A 23,577-nucleotide genomic window follows, 5' to 3' on the forward strand; every position below is an offset into this window, starting at 1 on the left:
CGTCCCCCAACGGACCCGCCATGCTGGGTGCAGCAGAGGCCGCTGTCCAGAGTGCTGAAGCCTGGCGCTAAGGGTCCAGCCCACTCACCGCATGCCTCCTGAGCCATTTCCTGACGGCGGTGCTCCCCCAAAGGCCCCCAGGCCTGCGGGAACTCTGCACCTGCCGGCCCCTCCGTCCCTCTCTGTGTGCCTGTCTGGCCCTGTCCTTCGGCCCCTTCTCCAGTCAAATGGAAGAGTCCCGGCCTGAGACCAGAATCCTGGAGGCCTAAGGAGTCGTGGGGCTGCAGGTCAGCGGGGCCGGGTGTCAGAACACTCAGGTTTTCAAGGCAAGCTGTGTGAGTTTCTCAGCATCAAGGAAGAAGGGAATTTGAGGAGTGGAAGAACCACAAGGTTGGAGATGCAGGCGAGGAGCGGGAGAGGCCGACCAGCACTGCTGCTCTTTGCATGAGCAGAGACGAGACAACCGTACAGAAAGATGAACACAGATGGAATAAACGCACACACATACGGCTGACACATGTGCACACACACGTACATGAATATACATGAAACGGGGCCAGCGATGTTTTTCTTTTCAACAGGACAGATTAAAAGACAAAACCACGTGTTTGAAGTGCGGGATGTTCCACCTAAGGACTAGTCAACGTTTATTCCTCCAAAGTTTTGCCGAGGTCGGGTGATACACAGCCACAAAGCGCCGACCCCGTGCGCGCGGGGAGCATGCAGGCGGCAGGGGCCCCGTGAGGGGTGGGTGAGGTGCCCCTGCGTTCCAGCAGCGCGGCCTTGGAGCTCAGTGCTGCCCCCGGCCCCAAGCAGCCAGAGTCTGGCTTCCACAAAGGTTCAGAAGCAAATCAGCTCTTAATTAACTGTATCAATAGTTAGAGTGTGTGTTTTCAGCCCAGAGCTGGCATGATTTAGCCAATTTCATAAGCACCTCCTGTGACTTATTAAAAGTGTTCCTAATAATTTCATCCTAAATGTTTTCAAGTATGAAAACAGTGAAACGAAATTATGTAATTTATTCTCAGATTCTGATGGCACCAGATAAGAACAATTTTGATTGTCAACAATTACCTGAACTTAAAAAATGTACATCTTGTTAATTAAAAAATACTGCTAAAACTTTATAGAAAATGAACTATTATTAAAAGGAAAGAAAAAGGCTTTTTTTTTTTCGCTTTAGGCATTTTCCTATGAAGCACACAGCCCTGGTAAAGCTGTAACAGCAAACACAGGCCCGCAAAGTCTGCTGGATTTGGAGGCCACATAAAGGGGGCCTTCAGGTACACAAACACCTGAAAACAGATAAGCTTCATCCCCAAAGCCTTGGCTCTGGACAAAAAGCCTTGGGCCCCAGGCGGCCGGCACAGAAAACCCCACGCTCATGGCTCTGTGTCGCTAAGACAGGGGCATTGTAGCCACTTAAAGCAAAGGCAGAGCCTTTTCCTAAAAACAATCAGATTCTTAAAAAAAAGTTAAAAGGGAATTTGGTAAAAGAGCTGACTGCAAACACGTCTGTCCCAGCTCTGCCCACAGTCTGCCTCTCCTGTGGGGCCCTGGATCCCGAATGCAGAGCCAGGCTCGTGGGCGAGTGGCAGAGGGGACCTGCCCTCATCCCCGGGGCTGCAGAGGGGCCCCACGGAAGGACCAGCCTGGTGGCAGCCGGCTCCCCACCCTCCACAGAGGTGCAGCCTCCCGGCAGGTGGGCCCTGATGCTTCCAATGGACCGGTCGGTGCCTGGATGGAAGCCGCCCTGCGCCCACATCTCCAGATGCTGCGGCCCAGTATCTCCCAGCCAGGGCTGCGCTCATGCCTCCCAAGGTTACACGCCAGGCCTCCGCATCCTGAGACTCAACCCCAAACGTGCGAGAAGACAGAAAGGCATCACCTTGTCCCGCTAGAAAGTCAGACCGCTGGAAGTCTGGGAAAGCATAAAGACGGTGGGCTGCTCGACAGAAAGGCACTGGCTCCTAGTCTGCCGGTCCCAGAGGTCAGAGGTCAGAGGTCAGGAGGCCATGCACATCGTTAGACAGGATGGTTATTTGGGCAAAGAGGCCAGAAGACGAGAGGAACCAGGAAGAGAAGAGACAAGAAAAGGCGGTGAGTACGGTCAGATGGCCGCAGTGGCCACTGTCCCCTGTGCTCGGAGGCCGCAGCCCTCACTTCCCGCAGTGGGTCTCCTGCTCTGACCTCCTGAGATTTGTCAGCACTGACTTTACAAACCCCGCAGGAATGACACAGAGGACTCCCGAGGCCTGGGGCCTGGGCCCCGAGCTCAGGGGTAAATGAGCCCGAGAGCTAAGAAAGCTCCCCATGCTGGTCCTGTCACCTGCCAGGATGGGTGGAGGTGGGGCCCCAGCCCAGGGGAGGGCCACCTGCCCTGAAGGGCCGAGACCACGGGTGCCCCGGGTGGACGTCCTGTAAAGTTTCCACCCTCTCTCCAGCCCCCACCACCTGCGCACCTGCCCCCTTCGCCTGGACAAGCACCCTCCCCAGCTGCCCGGCCAAGCCTCGGCCCTTTCACGCCACCCTCCTCCTCCGCCCTGAGGCTCTGCACCTCCAAGGGCAAGTCACAGGGGGTCACGGGGGGAGGGACGGGGGTCACAGCAGGGAGGGGATGGGGGAGCGTCCCCTCCCCAAGAAGTCCAGGGGGCCAGAGCGGTCTCAGAGGCTCCGAGTAACATCTCTGTGCCTGAAGTCAGTTGGGCCTTTTGTGTGTCTCACTTCTTTCCTGAACCCAGGATTCAGCTGCTGGCCTCAGTCTGGGAGTGTGGAAGTAAGTGCCTGCTCATAACCAGGATGTCCCAGGACAAACGCTAAGGTCTGAGCCAAATCCACCTCCCCTAGAGGTAACGCAATTCTACCTTCAAAACAATGATTAATAAAAAAAACTTTTTTGAATTTACACAAAATAATTTGTTTTCTGTACTGGCTTAACCTTTCTCTCTCAGTCTGTTTCTTATTTCAGCCGACTGCGCTGTTCAGCTCTCAACCCTGGCCATCTGGAATGTTACCTTGCTTAGCGCTGACAAGCACCTGTCATCGGGGAACTCATTAGTAGTGCTGGGCTGGTCACACTCCCAAACCCAAGCTTCCAGGCCCTCCTCTGTGAGTCCGGCCTCCCGCTGAGACCCCGGGGCGGGGCGGTACCTGGACCCTCTCGGTGGCACTGGGCCACAGCTGCCTGCACAGCACTTTCTTGAGCACGTCGGGCAGCAGGCTGACGGTGATGAGCAGGACGATGGCCAGCCAGGCGGGCCCGCTGGACAGCATCTGGATGAACACGTAGTACATCCTCTGGTAACTGAGGAACGGCCTGCAGCATCGAGGGTAAGGAGAGAACAACACGGGACAGGTCAGAAACCAGCGGGAGAGACGTGGAAATGCCGGTCTGTTCCCTCCACCTGCTCGAGGAGCCCGTGTGCTCCCGCAGCACTCACTGCTGCCACCGCCGGCCACTGGGCAGTCCAGGGAATCAGACACACTAACAGTGGGATGTCACCTCTCCCTGTGGCGCTGGGTGTTGAGAGTGGGAAGAGGAGGAGGGAGTCTGATGTCATCCCAAAGGGAGAAGTCCCATTTCAGAACAGTGGAAAAGACTTTAAACGATGAAATAGGAGAGTTTTTTTGTATCTCGGAATTGCAGCTGATCAATAGCTAATAATGTGGAGAAGACAGCACGGGTCCTGATCAGCAGAGCGGGTGGCCGCTTAATTTATGCCATAAATTTTTTTTAAATTTCTGTAAGAATACAGAGAATGAAATGCCTTCCCTGCCAGGGGAAGCTGTGATTCCAGGAAGAGTCTATGCTGAGCTCCTCGAAGGAGGCTGGAAAGGGGCAGCGGCTCATGCCTCGGTGTGAACTTGAGCCACACAGCTTCGTGACCCCTGAGCCCCGGGGCCCAGGAGCCGGCAGGGGCAGTCTCAGGGGATCCTCCCTCTGGAACCACAGCGACCCCTGGCCTGGGGCGGGGCTGCTGGAAACCCACCCAAAGCTGGTCCAGTTTTCCTGCGTTTCCCCGGTTCAGGGAACATGCAATGTGTGGACATGGCCACTGGGGGTCAGCAACGGAGCAGGCTGTGGGGTGGATACTGGCCCCTGAAGAACCAGGGAGCCCCTCCTCCCATTTCAGGGGCCGCTTGCGTGTCCCGGGAGCTTGTGCGCAGTACCAGAGGTGCGAGTGGAGGGGACACTGCCTCTGGTCTCGGGTCCGGCCAGGCCCGGGCTGAGGCCAGCAGGCCCAGTGGAAGGAGGCTTTTCCTCCCAGGTTGTGGCCCCCGGGGCCTCACTTGCCTCCCCCTAGTCCCAGCTCCGCTCAGGAAACGCTGTCTTGCAGAGGAGGCAGAAATGTAAACGGGAGAATTAGAGAAAAATACAGTACGTGTTGTGACAGGAGCAGGAACAAGTGCTTGGGGGACGCGGTAGAAGCACCGGTCAGGTGACTTGAGGGACGCACTGAAGAGGACAGTGGGCCGCTAGGTTTCAAAGGATGAGGAGTTGTTCAGCAGGCAGGCTAGCTGGGAAGGACGTTCTGGGCAGAAGGAACAGCACTGACGCAGCCCCTTTGTGCTGTCGTCAGGACGGGCACACCAGCACCACTTCTGGACCCGTTCACTGCAGCAGCCTCTCAGCCAGCCTGCTTGTACCCACTCACAGTTCACTTTCCACACGCAGCCAGTGACCCTCCTAACGGCATCACCAGACTCTGAGGCTCCTCTGACTAAAGTCCTCCATGCTGTGAGGCAGGGGTCGAGGTCCGGGGTGGCCTACTGGCTGGACCTGGGTCACTCTGGCCTCGGTGGACTGCCTTCCACCACTGGGCCCTGACTCAGGGCTTCTGCCGGTGCGGCTCCCTTCCAGGGGAAGGGCTGCGCCTGGAGTCAGACCCCGAGGCCCCAGGCTGGCTCCCCCGTGCGCCCACCACGGCCCCCGCGGCCGGCTCCCCTGTGCACCCACTGTGGTGGTGGCACTCTTCTCCTGGTTTCAGTTCAATGTTTTTTTTTGAGAAGCCTTCCCCAAACTTCCATCTGAGACAGACGCCTTGCTGTGGCATCTGGTCTGTTCCTCCCGACACAAGCCTCCTCACTTACGAGCAGCGCGTCTCCTGACTGAGCACCTGGGAGGAAGGGGCAGGGACCACATCCCCTCGACCCCCGCGGCCCCGGGCCTGGCACCAGGCCTCGCACACAGCAGCCCGCAGCAAACACTCGCACATGGAGGTTGCGCCCTTGATGAGCGATACCGCAGGACGACCCACGTAATAATGACGGTCTGACGGCCAAATCCGTACCAGATAATTCCTCCCCAGAGGAGGGAAAACACGACGTAGAAGAGCAGGGACCCCCAGATCACAAGGTGGTTTATCCAAGTCCAGTAGTGTGTGTCCAGCGCCAGCTGAAAAAAAGCAAAGGCGTTCACAGCGGTGTTCCCCCGGCACGTTCCTGTGAACCGTGAAACCGGGAAAGCAAGCCAGAAAACAATGGGAAAAACCAAACAACGCCTTCATTTTAGTCAAGATGCCAACATAACCCTGCTTAGGAAAGACAAACCTTAGATTCCAGTGGGGAGGAGGACTCGGGTTTCAACAGCCCTGGGCATTCTTACTGGGCCAGAGGGACCCACTCCCACGGGGCGGGCACAGGGCTGGCGACTCCAGGCGCTGGTCCCACTACCACTGGGCACCCTGCTCTGGGCTTTTCCCTGTTTCCCTGGTTAAGGATGGGGCCCCCGTGACAGGGTTTGGGACCTTCCTAACATTCCAGGAAGACACTGGCTGACTTTCCCACAACACACTAATCCGTTTCAGTTAAAGTGCATTGTGATGACACTGGGGGTGGGACCGCCTGCCACTAAAAGGAACTCTAGTCCTAGTCCTTTCATACAGAAAAGGATCCTTCCTTTCTTGGCCTTCTGTGTAATTCTGACCTTCGCACCTTAGGGGCCAGGGCAGACTTAAATGCCGGGAGTGACCCCAGCAGGCCAGGGCCTGGGTTGGGGGTCCCAACTCACTCGTGGGGCTGCTTGGGCTGGAGGAGGACCCCGAGGTCAGAGGATTTACCTTCAGGGTAACCGTAAACACCATCACCGTGAACACCAGTGTCCCGAAGGTCCAGTTCCCAAATATCTGCGGACAGAAGAGCCCAGAGTCTCTGTCAATCTGGCTGCCCTTCACAGTCACACGCGAGGCCACAGGACACCTCCCACGGCTCCTGCCTGACGGCACCCCAACCCCCGAGACACAGGGACAGCGGGGTGCTACTGCAAGGGAAGGGACAGGCAGACGCCCGGGCTCCCGCACCACCCCCTGGGGACTTTCCTGCCTGGCTGCCTGTCGGCCCGATGTCTCCCCCTCGACAAACATCCTGCTCACAGACAGAGGGCTGGAGTCACAGCCTGAGCCCTGGTCCGCCCGCTCCCAGTGCCGAGCCTGGCGCCTTCCATGCCGTCACGGTCAAGAGCAAACTCAGCGGAGTTTGCGTCTATTCTCTTCTGAACTCAACTCAAATGCCTGTCGGCAGGGAAGACAAGTCCTGCCAGCATGTCTTCCTGGGGGCGGTGAGAGCCAAGAACCCCGTCCCACGTCCCATGGGGTGGCGGCAGGCGGAGGGGGGTCCCGGGGTGGGGCGTGGGGAGGACGACAGGACAGAGCTGCGCCCCGCCGGGCGCGGGGCTGGCCAGCAGGGAGCGCGACAGACACAGGCAGAAGGAAGCACCTGCGGCTTCAGAGCCCTTCTCTGGGGCACTAACCAGCCTGCGGGAGGTGTGGTCCCACGAGACTTGTTTCCCCTGAGATTTCTCCGCCGCCTAAGAGCGGACCTGTTTCTGGCCTGTCGAATTCTGGGAGCTGTGCCTCTCAGAGAACGTTCTAGGCCTCCTTTAGGAGACGACAAAGCTTTCTTTAAAAGCTAGAAGAAAAGTCGCTTTCCTGTAAGATTGGTTCCAACCAAAGAAGCACAACCACGTGCAACTCACTTGCGGGGAGCGCGGGCTGTGGGGCTGGCGACATGTAGTGAGGCTATAACCTACCTGTAGAATTCTAGGAGAAAACTCAGAGCGTTAAGACTTTTGTAGGAAACAGACTTAAGGATCAGGACCCCGTGGACTCTTTTTTCACTTTATTCTTCACTTCCCCACCGTCATTAAAGCTGGATCACAGCCACGGAGGCTCTCGCCAGGGGCAATTCTGTCCCCCAGGTGGGGGCGGGGGACCACTTGCAATATCTGGGGACACTGTCGGGGGAGGGAGCTCTTGGCATCCTGCGGGGAGAGGCCAAAGGCCAGCTAACCGCACAGGGCAGCCCACAGCCACGACAGCTCTGACCCCACCAGCCCCGGCGCCCCGGCCGGGAAACCCTCCAGGACAGGGCTCCCCCTTCCACGCTGGACGTCAGGGCGGGAACACTTGCCCTCCGAGGTGGCTGCAGCTGGCAGTGGCCCGTGAGAAGGCTTGGCCAGCAGGTGGAAGACTCAACACCTGTTTCACTTCCATCGGCAGTTACTGCTTTTAGCCAGAAGCGAAAGGTTTGCCTGCAGGAAGGTGGCAGCTCTGAATTGGCACTGGATGGGAGGGAAGGCTGCACTGCCCCCAGCTCCCCATCCCAGGCCCCTGTGTCTGCCACTCTGCTGGGCAGGAGCCTCAGAACCCTTTCTTAGACAATAGAAACCGTGGGGAGGGACTGTGGCGGGAGCGCATGTCCAGCTGCGCCACAATCAGGGAGGAAGTTTCCCGTCTCTCCCTGGGGGGGGCTTCCCGAGCCACCGCCGGGATCCCCGGGGGCTCGGCAGATGTGGGTGGGTCTGGGGCCACGTCCAGCCCAGTGAAACACAGGGGCCTCAGCTGTGACTTTTACGGGCGACAAGCAGCAAAGACAACCGTCCTGAATCAGATTTCAGAATTCGGGGTGGAACCTGGGCAAGGCTGACCCCCCTGCCCCGTCAGCTGGGCCCCCTGCGTGCCGTCCCGGCTCGCTGGGACGCACGGTGACGCCTCGGGGTGCTCCTCCTAGCGCCCCCATTTGCTTTAAGGGAGCCCTCACTCCAACTGCTGAGAGTCAGTTTATTACTGAAATTGTTTGCAGTTACTTCTATGGACGGTTTGGGGGCTCACTGGGGAGCAAGCCCCCTTTCTCAAAGGGCTGCCCAGAGGGACGACCCTTCTTCCAAGTGACATCAGTTCCCCGCCCCCCAGTGAAGGCCGGGGTGGGATCTCCTAAGGTGACACACACTGTGTCTCCGAAGAGATTGTCTCTTAAGGTAGCTCTGCCTCCCTGTGGAGACGTCACATGAGGTGACACTGTGTCACCGAGGAGACTGTCACATAGGGTGACGCTGTGCCTCTGCAGAGCGTGTGCCTGGCTCAGGAGAGCTGAAGCCAGCAGAAGCCCCCAGACCCACCCCCCCGCCAGGTCCCAGGTTAATTCCTTCTCCTCACACGCCTCCCCCTCGCCTCTGAGGACGGGTGTTTTGTAAGAAATTTCCCTGCTCATAAACGCTCTAAAACCCAGACCAATTTAATTTTTATGTGTAAAAATGTCCCCGGACAAACATGCCTTGTGTTTTCTCCAGATCACGGTCAGAGGGAACACTGCCTACACTTGCTCTCGGTGCTGATTCGCAACTTCTGCCGAGCCCCGGGCACAGCTGGTCCTCACGCTGGGGACACTCACACTCCCACCCTCCAGATAGTCACTGACCTCTGTGACAACACGCCCCAAACCCTCACATGGTCCCCCAGGAACACCCTGATGTTCAACAGTAAAAACGGAGCTGCCGCCTCACATTCTCGTCTGAGAAGTGACACGGCTCTCGAGCCCGTGCGAAAGGTGCTCTAGAAGCGACTTTCTCTTTCTCAGAAGTTATCAGTGCTCCTTCCCTCAGCGCTCCCAGTGGTCCGCACACCCCACAGAAGGACTGAGGTCTTTAAAAACCGGCCACCTGCTGACAGTCCACAGAACAGGGCACCTAAGCCGTACCACCGAGAAGGGGCGTCCTCCCCTGGAAGGGGTACCGAGGGCGAGTGGTGAGCGTCACCATCACTAACCGCCCTGCTGCCCAGACCAGGAGCGTCTCCCGTCCCCAGAGACGCCCCGGACTTACTTGAGTTTGCAGGTTTACTTGAATTACTACAGAACCAGTGTCCAGTATCATTTTTAGTTTTGTAAGTGATCTAACCCTCTTACGGCCAAAACAAACGAGAATTTAAGAATCAACAATCCAGGGCGAGAAAGGCCAAGAGTGCGGCCCCCAAGGCAACACGGGGCCCAGCTGGGACCACTGGTGCGGTGCACCCGCCTCGAGGGCCCAGGGCTCCTGACCTCTGGGGGCTCCCGTCCTCCTGGTGACGAAGGTGCGCCCGGGGCCCGCAGGGGGCGCCCGTGCCCAGGACCGTCAGGACCGGGCTCGCCCTCGCACTTCGAGTCCCAAGCTTGCTTAACGTCCACGGGGCGGCAGTGAACGGAGCAAGCCTGCCCCTCAGCGCACGCCCGTGGGCCGGCGCCTCACGGTGGGCACCTGCCGTGGTCCCGCTGCTCGGTGCGCCGCAGCATCGCCCGCGACTCAGGGGCTTTCCCCGTGACGTTGTGCTTGCTGGGCGTGGCGCTGTCCCCACGGGGCTCGCAGAGCTCCCGGCCAGTGAGCGGCGGGCCGGCCGGGCCTCCTGTCTGCCTCTGCTCCAGCTCTGTCACCGTTTCACATTCTAACCGAGCGCGCTGTTGGGCGCCGGCTGAGCACAGGCGCACGAGTCAGGCAGTGGTGGCAGGTAAGCGTCTCACGGACAAGATCCTGCGAGATGTTGGACCCGGTTCTGTGGTGGCTCAGGGGACCCTCAGGAACAAGGACCTGCCGACCCCTCAAGGGCCCCAAACACCCAGAGCAGCACGCGGAGTGGCTGAGGAAGCGGGCTGCCGCCCCGGCCGCACAGCACCCGCATCCGCTTCCAGGGTGACCAGGCTGGCCTCCGCACGTGTGTCCCTTCCCCTCGCAGACGTGTCCGCTGAGGGGCTGCCGAGCGGGTGACGCCGCGGTCACAGCGTATCACAGCTGCCCGGAGCAGAACCAGCGCCCTGGGCCCGGGTTCTAACCACCTGGCCCTGGAAGTGCTTCCTCTGCTGGAGCCTCGGTTTCCTTGGCTTTAACACCATGAAAACGTCCAGCTGAAGGGGTGGCTGTCATGAGCCGGGGTGAAGCTTGCGGAGCTGAACCGCGGACACAGTGAGGGCTGAGCGGCACAGATGATGGTGCCGAGCGCCCCCTGGGCGCTGGCGCTGCGGTTCTCGGGCAGAGTCTCAGCTCTCGACGGCACGCGAGGTGCCCACTTAGAGCCGGGCCGCGGGGAAATTGTATGACAGACGCAGAGGAACAACGAGTGAGCTCTGTTCAACCGCACTGCGGCCTGGCGGCCGCCGGGACCCACTCAACCGAAACTGCGACAAAGAACAAATCCTAAAAAAGGTAAGGGTTTTTGAAGCAGGAAAGAAGATTTTGAAAAACCAAGATCAACTCAGTAAAAACTGTTTAAAGTTATAAAAGAGAGAGCAGCCCCTTGCAGTCGTGAGGAGGACAGACACACCCGTGGGCTCAGCACCCTCCACGCAGCACGGGTCACGGCGGCACGTCCCGCGGGCCCCGGGTGCCTGTGCCTGTCTGCTCCCTGTGCTCAAGGGAAGTCCAGACACACCAAGTCCACTGAGGAGCAGCACCGACTCAGCTGGCGGCCCCGACACACACCCGGAGAGAGGCCCCCGCACGGCTGAGCCAGGCGCGCAGCGGGGGCGGCTGGACAGGGCCTCCACCGACAAAGCACACGGGGGAGTCACGGGGGAAAATATTTTCGAGAAATATTTTATTCACAACGCACTCCGAAAACACAGGACACGCCCACAGTTCTTACCACGTGTGTGCTGGCGGCCGTTATCTGAGGGAGGGAGGCGATGGCAAGAGGAGAGAAAGCAAGATACAGATAAAGCAGCGCCCAGGCCCGTGCGGCCCACCGGAGCCGAAGGCCCGGAGCCAGTCACCCACTGCAGAGGGCACACGCGCTTACGGGCGTGGGGAGCACCAAAGTGCGCTGAGCACGAAGTTAACCCCCACGCGACACACGCTGTGCCTGGGTGACCGAACTGCACCTCTGCGCCAATGGCCCAGGGCGAAGCAGGCTACCAGAAAGGAGTCCGGGGCCCTCGGGGAGGGTGTGGCCTGCAGTGTCACCTCGTCCCTCACTGCGACCTGGGGGTGGCACCCCGACTCCAGCCCCGTGGGCAGCTCTGCGAGACCTCACAGACCAGCGACCACACTGGACTCAAGTTTCATCCCCCAGGCCAGCGAGACCCAGTTCTGTACTGACCTGTCCGTTGCTGGTCACTGTTGTGTTTTCAAACATGAAGTAAGCACCGAAGAAAAACACCAGAGCATCGAACACGCCCAGGAACGTCCAGTAAATGAACACCCGCCAGCGGAGGAGAGCGTTCTTGGCGATGTCTCTGCAAGAGGAGAAGGTGGGACCTGTAGTCACATCCACACAGACGCGCCCTACACAGCAGCCCTGCAGTGACTGCCCACCTCCAGGCAGCCCGACTCCCTGAGACCCCAAGAGGCAGAGCCGTGTGGGGGGCGGGGATGGGGGGGCCAGGGCCCCTGGAGGAGGCTCTGCTGGGGCCATCGGGGGCGCCGACTGACATGGGCTCAGTCCTGGAGGAGCTGGCCAAGCATCTCAGCTCCTGATCTCCCACGCAGCTCGCCCCACGCCCTGTCTGTCCACATCTCGGCCTGACCCCCATCTCCACCCATCCTCGGGGCCAGGCATGCCCTCTGGCCCCACTGAGCCTGCAGGATCCCAAGGGGCGCCTCCTCAGGGCTCACACCACCGCACGTTCCCCACATCACACTTCCTGCTCTGTGCGCTTCACTCAGTGCCACATCTGGTCCCCAAAAGGCTTCGGAACAGCTTACAGTACAACCCGGAAGGAGAGTCAAGCATGATGGGAAGTGGGCAGACACGGCACGATGGTGAGAGGGCCACGTCCCCATGTGATAGACGGGGAAGGACCACACTTTGGGTTGAGCTCCCTGGCAGCAAGTGCAAAACGTGTTCCAGACCGAGCACTTCACCACACACGGGTGCTCCTGAGGATTTCTGTTTGAACATTTTCTCTCTCTCAAATTGGACGGTGATTTCACTACACAAACAGAAAGTGCCAGAGCTCACACTTGTGCTTCTGAAAGGACACGGGCCACAAGGCCCAGGCTGGCGTTCACTGAGGCCAGGCCCGCAGGCCTCCCGCCTGAGGCTGCACATTTGCGCAGGGACGTCGTACACCTGCCGCTCAGTAAGAGAACCTGTGGGACTCCTGCTGGGTGTGTGTCTAACGCAGCGTGTCGTCCTCTAGGTTCCTGGGCGCAGTTTGCCTTTTTCTCACCTGCAGTGCTTATTTGGGCATCACTTCAAGAGCCCAGCTAACGGCTAATTATTCTAGTGAGGCCACGAGGCTGGCAGGCAGCCTTGACTGCGTGGGCACAGGATCCATGCAGGTGAGAAGCCTGCACAGAATTAAATGCACAGACACGTGGCACACACGTGCACACACGGGCAAGGACCGTAAACCCGGGGAAACTCGGGTCAGATGGGTGGGGTGTCGGTGCCCTGGCTGTGACACCGCCCCGCGGCTCACAGATGTCACCACCGGGGCCCTGGATAAAGGGTCACAGAATCTCTCTACTACGTCTCACGACTACATGTGCATCTAAAATTTTCTCAAAATAATGCGTTTAATTTAAAAAGCCACCCCGAACAGTAATGTGCTGAATCAGCCACAGACGCTGGGGAGCATCTGAAATGGCAGAAAAATCTTTTCCTCCTTATTAAAAATCCTTTTTGGCAGAAAAGGGCACCCCGTGGTCACATGTTAACGCCTCTCTTTTCTCACTGAGTAGAAGACATTGGGCTCCCCGAGGGCGCTTCAGGCCCCAGAGCCCAGGGTCACAGGGGCCGGGACCCGTACCCCACTCTTTCATAACTGCCCCCAAGCAAGGTAAAATGTGAACTGGTCTAATATGTCCGTTTCAACATGAATCCTGTCTACGTTTGAAGGACATCCACTTAGACCACGTTGCTTCCTGCCTGCAGAACTTCCTGTGGAAGCAAGTGGACCAGCGGACACCGGACATCTCGAGTGCAAGGGGCCGCGGCAGGCTGCCCACGCACCTGTAGAGCGAGGGGTCCCTCCTGAGCGTGTCCACGCCGACGTGCTGCTCCATGAGGCTGTAGAGCAGGATGGGCAGGGACGTGAAGCTGATGTTGTACAGCGTCAGGTAGGCAGTGTCGTACAGCGTCTGCGGGTGGGGGGGGCGCGTGAGGACGGCGCCGCACGGCTGGACTGGCTGTTCGGGCCGTTTGTTTAAACACATGCGTGTGTTTGTAATCTGCAAAAACCTCACACACACGTGCATCCTGAAATGGATATAGGGCCCCTTTTCCACAGATACAGAAGGACCAGGACGCTCTCCAAAGCGCCACGAGGTCGGCTGGTCAGGACTGGAATCACGGCCAACCCGCCCCATCCTGTCGTCGCAGACGTGCGGCAACAAAACGTTGCATAAAACTTTGCAAATCTGATGTCCACCTTCAAGCCTCAGTTTCCCCCGGTCCCGGTTGCTCTAAATGGCCCAGCCTGCACGCCCCGCCGTCCACCCAGACCCAGGCGAGCTCTGATTTCAGACACCAGGACTTACCTGTTGAGAAAACCCGCAGAAGAACTGGTATAAAAACTGAGGGAAAATGAAGCAGACGTTCTGAAAGACAAGGCGCATGCCTGTGAGTTCAAGGACACACGGCCAGAGGCAGCTCTGCCCTGTCTCGTGTCACGGGCTCTGAGAGGCCGGCTATCTGCGCCAAGGGCCCCGAGCGCCCCGCGGTCTACAGGAAGTCAGGCAACGGCCTTACACCTGCCTCACTTCGGCGGCTCGCGCGCTGTGTGCCGGTCGCACCTGGTCCCTCTGCAGACAGACCGCGTGATGGGAAATTCGTGAAAGACAAGGGAGGAGGGAGCGTCGGGCCAGAATAAACGGGGAGAATCAATGTGCACGGTGTGGAAGGAACTCCTTCAAAGAGCTGCAGCAGGTGGGCCTTCCTCAACCACTGCAGACCCCCACCCCCACGGTGCGTTACGGGAATGCGCGAGCAGGCTTAGGGGTCTCCCCCCGACGCCGCAGGGGTAACCCCTTCCTCTCCGACAGCTGCCTCTGCAGCCGCGAGGCGTCCTGACAGGCGGGCCACCTCAACCTGCACGTCACGCGCACTGACACGGCGACAGCAGGAGTGCTTCCTACCTTGTAAAAGAAGTACTGCACGAGCTCGGATACTCTGATGTAGTAAAAATGCCCGTGAACGAGCAGCATCTTCCTCAAATGCTTAAACCTCGGTATCGCGTAGTCGCTGTTCCTGGCGGCCTGGCGCCCCTCCTTTCCGATGACGCCTACAAGGAGGGAGGGAAACGCTGAGTCAACCCTTGTCAACACCCCGCGGGGGGCAGGCACGACCGGGTGAGACTGGACCGCCACCGTGGCATTTCCAGCCATGACACCCCACAGACAGGGCTCCCAAATGTGCCATCTGAATTCTACGGTCAAACAGAAAACAACCTTACGGTTACTGGGGGGGACGGCGGGGGTGGACGGATAGACTGGGAGTTTGGGATTTGCAGACACACACGACTGTACATCAACTAGATAAACAACAGTGTCCCACTGGACAGCACAGGGAACTACGTTCAGTGTCCTGAGCTGCCTACAATGGAGGAGACTGTGGAAGGAACATGTGCGCGTGGCCAAATCACCACGCCGTCCACCAGACAGCAGCATGCCACGGACTGACTGCGCTTCAGTTTAAAAACCAGGGAAGGAAGTGAACTCTACGGCTGTGCCTGGGCTGTGTCCCTTCTCGTCCAGCTGAGTCACCAGGTCACCAGTTTTGCTTCTTTTGCAGAGAAGCAGAACTGGGGGGCTCACCAATGCCCACGTGGGCCTCCAGGATCATGCTGACGTCGTTGGCTCCGTCACCGATGGCCAGAGTGATAGGATGCTCTTTTGAAAATTTGATCAACTTAACGATCTGGAAAAGAAGTAAATGCAGAAATGATCTTCTCCGTTTTATTTCTTGCAAATTTGATTCAGTCAACACTTACTAATCACAACAGACTGAGGAAGTCGCGGGTGTGAATTTCTTGGAGGGGGAGGGTAGAGCTCAATGGTAGAGAGCACGTTTGTTTAGCACATGTGAGGTCCTGGACCAGCACCTCCATTAAAAACGTAATAAATAAACCTAATGCCCTCCTGCTATCAAAAAATACCCAGCAACAAACAAAAAAATTAGTACTAAAAAAAAAGTTTAAAGAAAACCTCTTCATTTAAAAAAAATGGACTGAGAATAAATATTTAAAAAAAAAATTTCTATCATTTTTGTTTCTATTTAAAAAAGATGGCACTTTGCTAGATTTAAAAAAAAAAAAAAAAAAGAGGCTGTAAGAACGAACGAGTGGTTCTCCATATCCAGACGCCCCGTCCCCTGGCGGAGCGGCGGCTCCCGGACCTGGGCCTTCTGCAGGGGGGCCATCCGGCAGCAGAGCACGGCGCTGCAGTTCCGGCAGATCTCCAGGAAGAGCTCCCTGTAGTTGCCGGAGCTTCCGTCCTCCCGGGGTTTCAGGACTAGAGACAGTGCGGCTCCGTCGATGATTAATCCATAGTCCTGCATCTCTGCTGAAAGTCTGTTAGATTGTACAAACCAGAGAAATGACTCAGCAGCTAACTCCAGAGGTCTGAGAAGACTACACACTTTGGGGGTGACCGCCGACGCTGCCGATCCCCGATCGGGGATTAAGACGCCAGCACTTCTTGTCAGTGTGGTCTCTGGATCAGCGCACGTGACCCTGACTGCATTTTAGGCCGCGTGAGAATGAAAGGTGCCGACTGTGGGCTCCTGGGCAGGAGCTGGGGCATTCCCACGCGGGAAGGGGGCATCTGTCCTGCCGCCCACAGAGGTCAGTCCCTGATCCCGAACTGCCCGGCCCCCGCGGCCGAGGGTAGGATCTACCGTCACAGCTGACACCTTGCGGCTACTCTGCCTGGATGACCTGACCTGGAGACAACACAGCCCAAACGCGTCTCTTTGCTGCGTTTCAAAGTTGCAAGGGACGCTTCCAATCCCCAAAAGGAACTCTGCAGATCAGGTGAAGGGAAACACCTTTGCACGATTTCTGAACGAGTACTTTAAAATTTGCACACGACTAGAGGGCTGCTTTTGCTTTACCTAAATTAGGGAAAACCTAAAGTGATTCAAATGAAATCTCATCTTAGAACATGCCTCTAACACCAGCAAGCACAGCGCTGATAAAATGCGAGCAGCTGCTGCGTGTCCTGGGAGGGACGCCTCGGGCTCACAGACAGACGTCCACGCACCGTTAGCGTCCCCCCCCCCCCCAGATGCCTCAGGAACCCACAGCACAGCCCCCGGGGTCTCAGAAGCAGATGGGAACCGTCCCAAGCACGGTATTTGGTAAATCAACGAGTCAAGCCTCTGCATCCTTCAGCCGGCAGTCTGGAAGCGGACCCGGCGCACACGCCCACGCCCCTTGTGCAAAAGGCATGTCACAGGGGCCAAAGAGAAGCAGCTCTGGCCACGTCTGCGACCACGGAAGGCTGTTCTCGGCCAGGGGCCGCCTACCCCGAGAAGCTGTCCCTGGTCAGGCTTGCGCCGCAGCGGAGGACAGTCTTGCTCAGCTCAAACAGCACGTCGTGCAGGTTCTGCTCCTCCAGCTTCTTGGTGGTGAGCTCCAGCAGCTGCGTGCCCCTCCGGAACAGCTTGCAGGCGTAGCAGGTGGCGGCCGCCGTCTCCATCTTGTCGCCCGTGAGCACCCACACCTTGATGCCCGCCTTCTGCAGCGCCTCGATGGTGTCGGCCGCCTTCTCCTGCAGCCTGGGAGCACAGCACGTGCCCGTCAGCGCGGACGCGGGATCTCGGGGACTCCCGAGCTGCCCATCTGTGGGCGGTACCTCTCCCCGCAAGTTAAGAAGCACCTGGCGCCGCTTGTGATCCTGCTGCGAAGGACCGGGAGCTGTTTCCACAACTCCGGGTCTCCTCCTTCTAGCAAGTCCCTTCCTCACACCATGTCGTCAGCATGGAGAAAACACCAGGAAGCAAATGGCATTTCACACAAGGGACGTTGGCTGAGCACACGGCTTTCCGTCTGGCTGGACTGGCTACTCAGACAGGATTTTAGGCAATTGTAAGAGGGGCCATCATCACCTCCAACCAGGAAATGGGGGAGATGGGGGAATGGGGTCTGGACAAGAGGTGCTATTCATCCCCTGTCCTTTGGGCATAAGCTGCTCTCACTTTGCCATTTACCAAACTGGAGCCCAGGTTCCCCACAGAACGTGGAGCGCGGACAGCGCTAGTCCTGGTTCTGCGACTGGCTCACCTGTCACAGGCTCACCACGCGTCACAGGCCGCGTGACGCACTTGCTGTGATGTCTCGTCTTTGCCAAACTTTACCAGGTGAGGACTGTCATGACCTCCATTCTGCGTGGGGAAAACCCAAGGCTGCAGAGGCCGCAGAACGCGTGTGCGGACACGGCTTTTTTGACCTTAGTCAGACTCTCGGGATCCGTGGGAATCCGGCATCAAAACCATGCCTGCCTCATTCTGGGGGCCTGCCACTGTCTCTAGATTTTAGAGTCTTCGCTTTTGAAGTGAAAACACGCCTGTGTGAAGTAGAGGGGCGTGTTTCTGTCCAGTGCTGAGTGAAAGGAAGAGATTCGGATTCTAACTGCAATGATCCGGTTCCAGTCTGGGATAAACTTCCCAGGTAAGGTCTGGAGATCATGCAATCGTTCTGGTCCAGAGACAGAAAAAACCATCTCTAATTCCATAATTCTTTGGAAAAAAACTGAGGCGCAGAGCGGTCTGCAAAGATGCCAGCGAGAGATTCTAAAGGAATAGTTTGTAATCAAGTATCATCACTTCAGAGCCACCCTCGCCCGCGTCCGGGGGTCTTCTCTCAGAGCCCCCAGGCCCCCGTTCCCACGACCCCAGTGGGGCCCCAGCTCAGCAGGCGAGGGTCCCTCCGCCTGTAAGAGCCTTCGTCCCCCCACCCCCCGTCAGGGACCAGCCCCGCCGCCCCAGGTCGGCGCCATGCTCTGAACGCCCTCCTGGCGCCGACAGCCCGCCCTCTGTGACCTGTCCTGCGCGGGGGCCGTGCTTCCACACCCGCGTTCCCGCTCTGAGCCTGGAGGGGGCGGGACTCAACACAAACAGAGCCAACCAAGCAGCCCTCTAACGAGGTGGAGGCCCCAGTGAGTGCTCATCAGAGGCTCGGAAAAGCCGGACTCTGAGGCCAGGACTCGAATCTCGGGCCAACACAGACAGGCCCGGCAGCTGCCATGCCGTGGGAAGCTAGCGCCCAGCGGCCTCCGGAAGGTTCTGTCCCAGGTTTTAAAACCCGGGTGTTTTCTTCTTTCCTTCAGCACGACTGCAGCCCGTCCCTTTCAGCCTGCTCTCAGGGCAGCACGGGGCGCAGGCGGCCGCTTCCAGGCCTCGAGGGACCTCCAGCCTCGCTGCAGAATTAGGGCAGACTGGCTCCTTCCTTGGGGGTTTCTGACCGTCCGCCGTCGGTAATCTGACAGCCACCACTGTCAGGTTTTGCAATATTTGGCCTCGTCATTTTAAATTTCCTCAGTGAGTGATGACAGATACACTGAGAACGTTAAGATCTAAAATGTTCATGCCTGTGTCTGCAAAGAGCTCGCCGCTGATTCAGGAACAGCAGGAGTGATTCCGCTCCAAGGAGTAACTGAAAAAACACCCCTGTGCCTCGACTATTCCTAACACGGGGTGAACATTTCTGGTTTCTCGTGGGAAACCATGACCTTCAGGCCTCTGGTTCACGGGAAGTCAAAGGGCACCCAGGCCCGACCCCGGGGATGTTGCCCAAGGCGGCCAGACAGCCCGCCTGGCCCTGACGCATACACGCGGCACCTCGGGTGCGGTGACAGCGTCTCCCGCGGCCACTGCTGTCACATCACGCCAGGCCAAGCGTCTGCTTACCGGTCCTCCACGGCCGTAGCGCCAAGCAGCACGAGGTTCTTCTCTATCTGCTCGTAGGCTTCCGCTAACTTCCTCTCCCGGTCCTGAAGGGCCACCCGCGCGGCCTGCAGCAGCTTGCAGACGCCCTCGTGCTCTTCCTGGGTGAGCCTCCTGTAGGCGACACACAGGGTCCGGAGCCCCTCCTGCAGGACACGGAGCAGCACCGTTGACCCCCGTCAGCAGCTTCCTCCGCGTCCCCCTTCCGCTTAGAGCGATGAAGCCGAGGACTACAAACCAGCCCACCCCGAAGGCTGGTCATATACGACGGAATCACCCACATCCACGTTAAGCACAGACAATCATTACAGGTTATACAGTTTTCAAACCAGGGAGCACGGGAATAAATAGCACAAATCAGGGCCCTTGGAAGATGAGGCTTTGTTCTCGTATTTTGACAAATGAAGAATTCAACTTCTCTAGCACAGCAGTTTGCGATTTAGGGTGAATGCCAAGTGGCAGCTTTAAAGTGACGTGTTCTAGGTGGGAAGTTTGTGCAAGCTTGACCTTGTTTGGCGCCCACGGAAGGAAAGCCACGGGGTCATTATCACACTGAGTGGGTCCACAGGGGAGAGAGATAAGAACCTAAGAGGGGCTCAGTCTCTACTGAGATCACAGTTCCGGGTGTCACCGCAGAGCACGCAGCACGCCAGCCAGCGGGGCGCAGGGCGCTGGCCTCCCAGAGCCCGGAGGGGCCGCACGGAGCACCTTCACTCCATCAGCGGACAGTTCCTCCTGATCAGGGTGAAGCCACCGCCACGGAGCCCTGACTGACCGTCTGGGCGAGACCCCTCTGCGTCCCTGTTTCTTCAGCCTGACTCCACCGACCCTGGGGCGTGAGCCAGGGTCTCCTATGTTGTCAGTCTGAACTCTGGGAGAATACTGGCTCTCAAGAGTTCAGGCAGCTTCTCCATGATAGGAACGCTAGTCTCCTTTGACTCTCGGAGCACGTCACCCCTCCCACCCTGCCTTGGACCTCTAAGCTCAGCCGACGGACACGGCCACGGCTGGGTTAACGGCTCCTGCTGTCCCCAGAGCTTCCAGGAGCCTGAGGGGAGGAGGCGCGAGCCGGGAAGGAGCCGGACTGCGGCAGCATCTGCGGCTGGGGGACCCCCGGGAGCCCCTCTACCCACCACCGTCCAGACACCACCTCTCGGTCAGAGGGGGCCAAGCCTGCAGCCCCGCCGTCTCTCTCTACGAACCTGAGCTCTGGAAGCTCAGGGACACTGTGCCCCGCGAGGGCCTCTCCCCATTCCTACGCTGCCTCCTGGTTTTCTGTCCCCCCTCCTCACCACGGCCCGCTGCTCCGGGGGGCAGAGCTCAGGCTGCTGGCACAGGGTCTCATGTCGCCCCCGAGTCCCTGGCACATGGTCGTAACTTAGTAACTTCTGCTGAAAAGGTAAACGGTTCAAACTGTACAGAAGCACCCACGTGATCAAGTTAAGAGACATTAAACTCAAATCGCAGAACGAGTTCTCTGACTTCCCCTAAGAAGCAACAGACACGGGATGTACGGCTTTGTTCTCACACCAGAAAACCTGCATCAGAAAAGGACAGTAACTCAGAGCTGGCCCAGCGGAGACGTGGGGTCAGCAGTCAGCAGAACCTTCAGAAATGGGACTGTGCTCCCAAGTGGATATGGGCGTCCCCTTGTGGAAACGCGGGGTAGAAATGCGCTCTCTGTTCCTCCGAAGCGCTACGAAAACCCTGGAGACCGTGTGAAACGACACCGTGCAGACAGAGCCAGACAAACACGCCGCAGGAAAAGAAAATACACAACACTGTCCTTCACAAACAGAGACACAAACATCCTCAACAAAATGTCAGTAAACTGAAGGCAACAGCGCAGCCAAAGGACTTCACGCCACAGCCAAGTGGGGTTACCCCATAAACCCGAGGGCGGCTCAGCGCACGCCCATCAGTGAAGGAACACCCGACATCGAAAGAACAAGGAGAAAACCTCACACGATCATTTCAATTGATGCAAAAAAACCAAAAAAACCTGACAAAACCCAACACCTTTTCACGGTAAAACCACTCAGTAAACTAGGAATGGAAGGAACTTGCTGAACCTGATAAAAGCCACACGCGAAAGGCTCAGACCCAGCGTCACACCCGGTGGCGAGAGACTGAACGCTTTCCCCGCGAGATCAGGAGCCAGACAACACGCCTGCCTTTGCCGCCCGTATGCAGCGTGGCGCTCAAATCTTCACCAGGGCAGTGAGGCAAGACCAACAAAGGCACCCAAACCGGAAAGGAAGAAATGAAGTCACCTCTGTTCACAGATGGTATGATCTTACACGTAGAAACCCTGACGATTCCACACATACACACGCACACACACGTGCGTGCGTGCACATGCGCACACACGCGCGCACACACACACACGCGCACGGCTGGAACGAACGGGTGAGTTCACTACAGGAGACTGTGTGTGAAGCCACGCCGCGCAGAACAGCAAGTTGACACACAGACACAGCTGTGTTCCTATACACTAACTATGAACAATCCAAAAAGGAAGGTAAGAAAACAACTCCACTCACAAAGGCAACAAAAAGAATAAAACAGCCAAGCACGAATTGAACCAGGGAGGTGAAGATCTGCAGACCAAAAATGGCAACACTTTGCTGAAAGAAACCACAGGAGACCCAAGCCAGCGGACAGGCGTGCTGTGTGCAGGCCTGCGAGACCTCATACTCCCGGGACAGCACGACCCTGGGTGATCTGCAGCGTCGGCGCAGCCTACGGACTGGGAGGAAATGGGGCAAATCACACATCTGATGCGGTGTTGGCATTCACAGTCTATAAAGAGCTCCTACAAGTCAACAAGGAAAAAACCCTGATTTAAAAAATGGGCAAAAAGCTCGACCAAACACCCCTGAGGGGAAGATACACAGACGGTCAGTGTGCGCAGGGAAGGCTGCTCAGCGTCTTCGGTCATCAGGGAAACGCCACCACCACCCACGAGGTGCGGCCTCACACCTACTAGGGCGGCCGTCACAACACAAATGGGGAACAGCAGGAGTCGGTGAGGGTGCGGAGAAACTGAAACCCTCGTGCACCGCTGGGGGACGGTGCAGCCACTGCGGCCTGGCGTCACGGAACAGCCCGGCGTCTCCTTGAAAAGCTACACACGTTAGAATCACCATGTGACCCAGCCGTTCCACTCCTCAGCACACGATCGAAGGAAGTCAGGGACTCAGACACAGGCGCACCTGCGCACAGGCGTCACTCCCAGCGGCCAAAGGTGGACACGGCCCGAGTCCCTCAACGAGGGTGGATAACCACGTGGTGCAGTGTGTCCACACGACGGAATGCGATGCAGCCACGAAGTGGCTCTGGTGATGCAGGAACACGATGGACCCGGGACAGACCAAGTGCGCGCTTCAGAACGAAGCTCGAGAAGGAAACCAAGCAGGTGAAGTCACGGCGGAAAGGGCGAGCGCCGGTCACCAGGAACCCTCAGGGCAAAGGCCATCCCATGAGGTGCTTGTCATCCTGACCCCGGAACCCCAACGGCAACCCAGCTCCCACAGCAGGACGGGAACAAGCCAACTGTCCACGGAAGGCGGCGCCCAGGGCAGGAGCACCGCCCGCCAGGGGTTCCAGCCGCGAGGACACGCGCCCGCCCGCCCGCCCGGCAGGAGTGTCCCTCCCCGCGAGGAAGAAGGGCCGCAGGCGGCCCGGCCGCGCTCACCACCGCGTTGTGCTCCACTCGCGATCGGATCTGCTCCACTTTGCCTTCTATCACTCGGGGAAATATTGAAGAATCTGCTCCTTTGCAAAACAGATAAATTTCTCCTAGAAAACACGGGGGGAAAAGAGTTTAATGTAATCACACTCTGGGGGAGAACGAATTATTTTTCAAATTACGCTTTTATTAAAAAACAAAAACCGAGGTATGTGCTGAGACCGTTATGAAGGAAACGCCAATAGACCAGTTAACACGCAAAGTCGGAAACATCACACCTACGGGTCACCCCAGAGCCTCGTTCCGACAAGCCCAGAACCTCGAGGGAACGTCAGGAACTGGCTCCCGGCGCCCCTCCTCCTGTCACCCTGTCACTTCTGCCTTCTCTCCAGCAAGGATGCGAGTGAGGCTGCAGGACCAGGGAGGGGTGAGGACACAGAGGGCTTGGCCGACCGACCCCAAACCAGGAAAGGATCTGCTGAGACGCCGGGTGGGAGCATCAGGCTGTCCTCCGCGTTCACAGGAGCTGACGGAAAGCATCCGTCCTGCAATTTCTGCGCCTCACATGCGTTAGGGCTGGGTGCGCGCTCCCCGCTCAAGGGGAGTTGGCTTCCTTCCCGGTGAGTTGGGAAAATCTAGGCTCTGACGGAACGGAGACGAAGAGGCTGCAGGGACCTGCGCCGACGCCCTGGGCTCCTCCTCTCCTGCGAGAAGCCTTCCCGCCGGCAAACCACAGGGCATCCGGCTGCCTGCGGG

At 58.1% G+C, this 23,577-nt stretch overlaps 1 protein-coding gene across 9 annotated transcripts in view; it reads right to left on the reverse strand.

The window, feature by feature from the left end:
- The window catches only part of ATP11A (ATPase phospholipid transporting 11A), a 92,698-nt gene that overhangs the window by 4,757 nt on the left and 64,364 nt on the right, over positions 1 to 23,577 (reverse strand). For 3 of the 9 annotated variants that reach the window (XR_010383549.1, XM_064492956.1, XM_064492953.1), the window contains exons 17-28: positions 22,828 to 22,931; positions 19,095 to 19,276; positions 16,713 to 16,964; positions 15,582 to 15,756; positions 15,002 to 15,104; positions 14,324 to 14,469; positions 13,727 to 13,786; positions 13,200 to 13,327; positions 11,343 to 11,478; positions 6,060 to 6,125; positions 5,292 to 5,395; positions 3,151 to 3,316 (exon numbers count right to left, since the gene is read on the reverse strand). Coding sequence is in view for 7 of the 9 variants with exons in the window: in XM_064492956.1 (XP_064349026.1) it covers positions 3,151 to 3,316; positions 5,292 to 5,395; positions 6,060 to 6,125; positions 11,343 to 11,478; positions 13,200 to 13,327; positions 13,727 to 13,786; positions 14,324 to 14,469; positions 15,002 to 15,104; positions 15,582 to 15,756; positions 16,713 to 16,964; positions 19,095 to 19,276; positions 22,828 to 22,931 (1,622 nt within the window). In the remaining 2 variants the exon portion in view is untranslated. Of the gene's footprint in view, positions 1 to 607; positions 1,976 to 3,150; positions 3,317 to 5,291; positions 5,396 to 6,059; positions 6,126 to 11,342; positions 11,479 to 13,199; positions 13,328 to 13,726; positions 13,787 to 14,323; positions 14,470 to 15,001; positions 15,105 to 15,581; positions 15,757 to 16,712; positions 16,965 to 19,094; positions 19,277 to 22,827; positions 22,932 to 23,577 lie in introns of those variants that run through there. The other 6 variants (XR_010383550.1, XM_064492952.1, XM_064492957.1 and 3 more) reach the window with 4 other exon arrangements.

This window comes from Camelus dromedarius, chromosome 13 (assembly GCF_036321535.1).
Source record: "Camelus dromedarius isolate mCamDro1 chromosome 13, mCamDro1.pat, whole genome shotgun sequence".
Taxonomy (NCBI): domain Eukaryota; kingdom Metazoa; phylum Chordata; class Mammalia; order Artiodactyla; family Camelidae; genus Camelus; species Camelus dromedarius.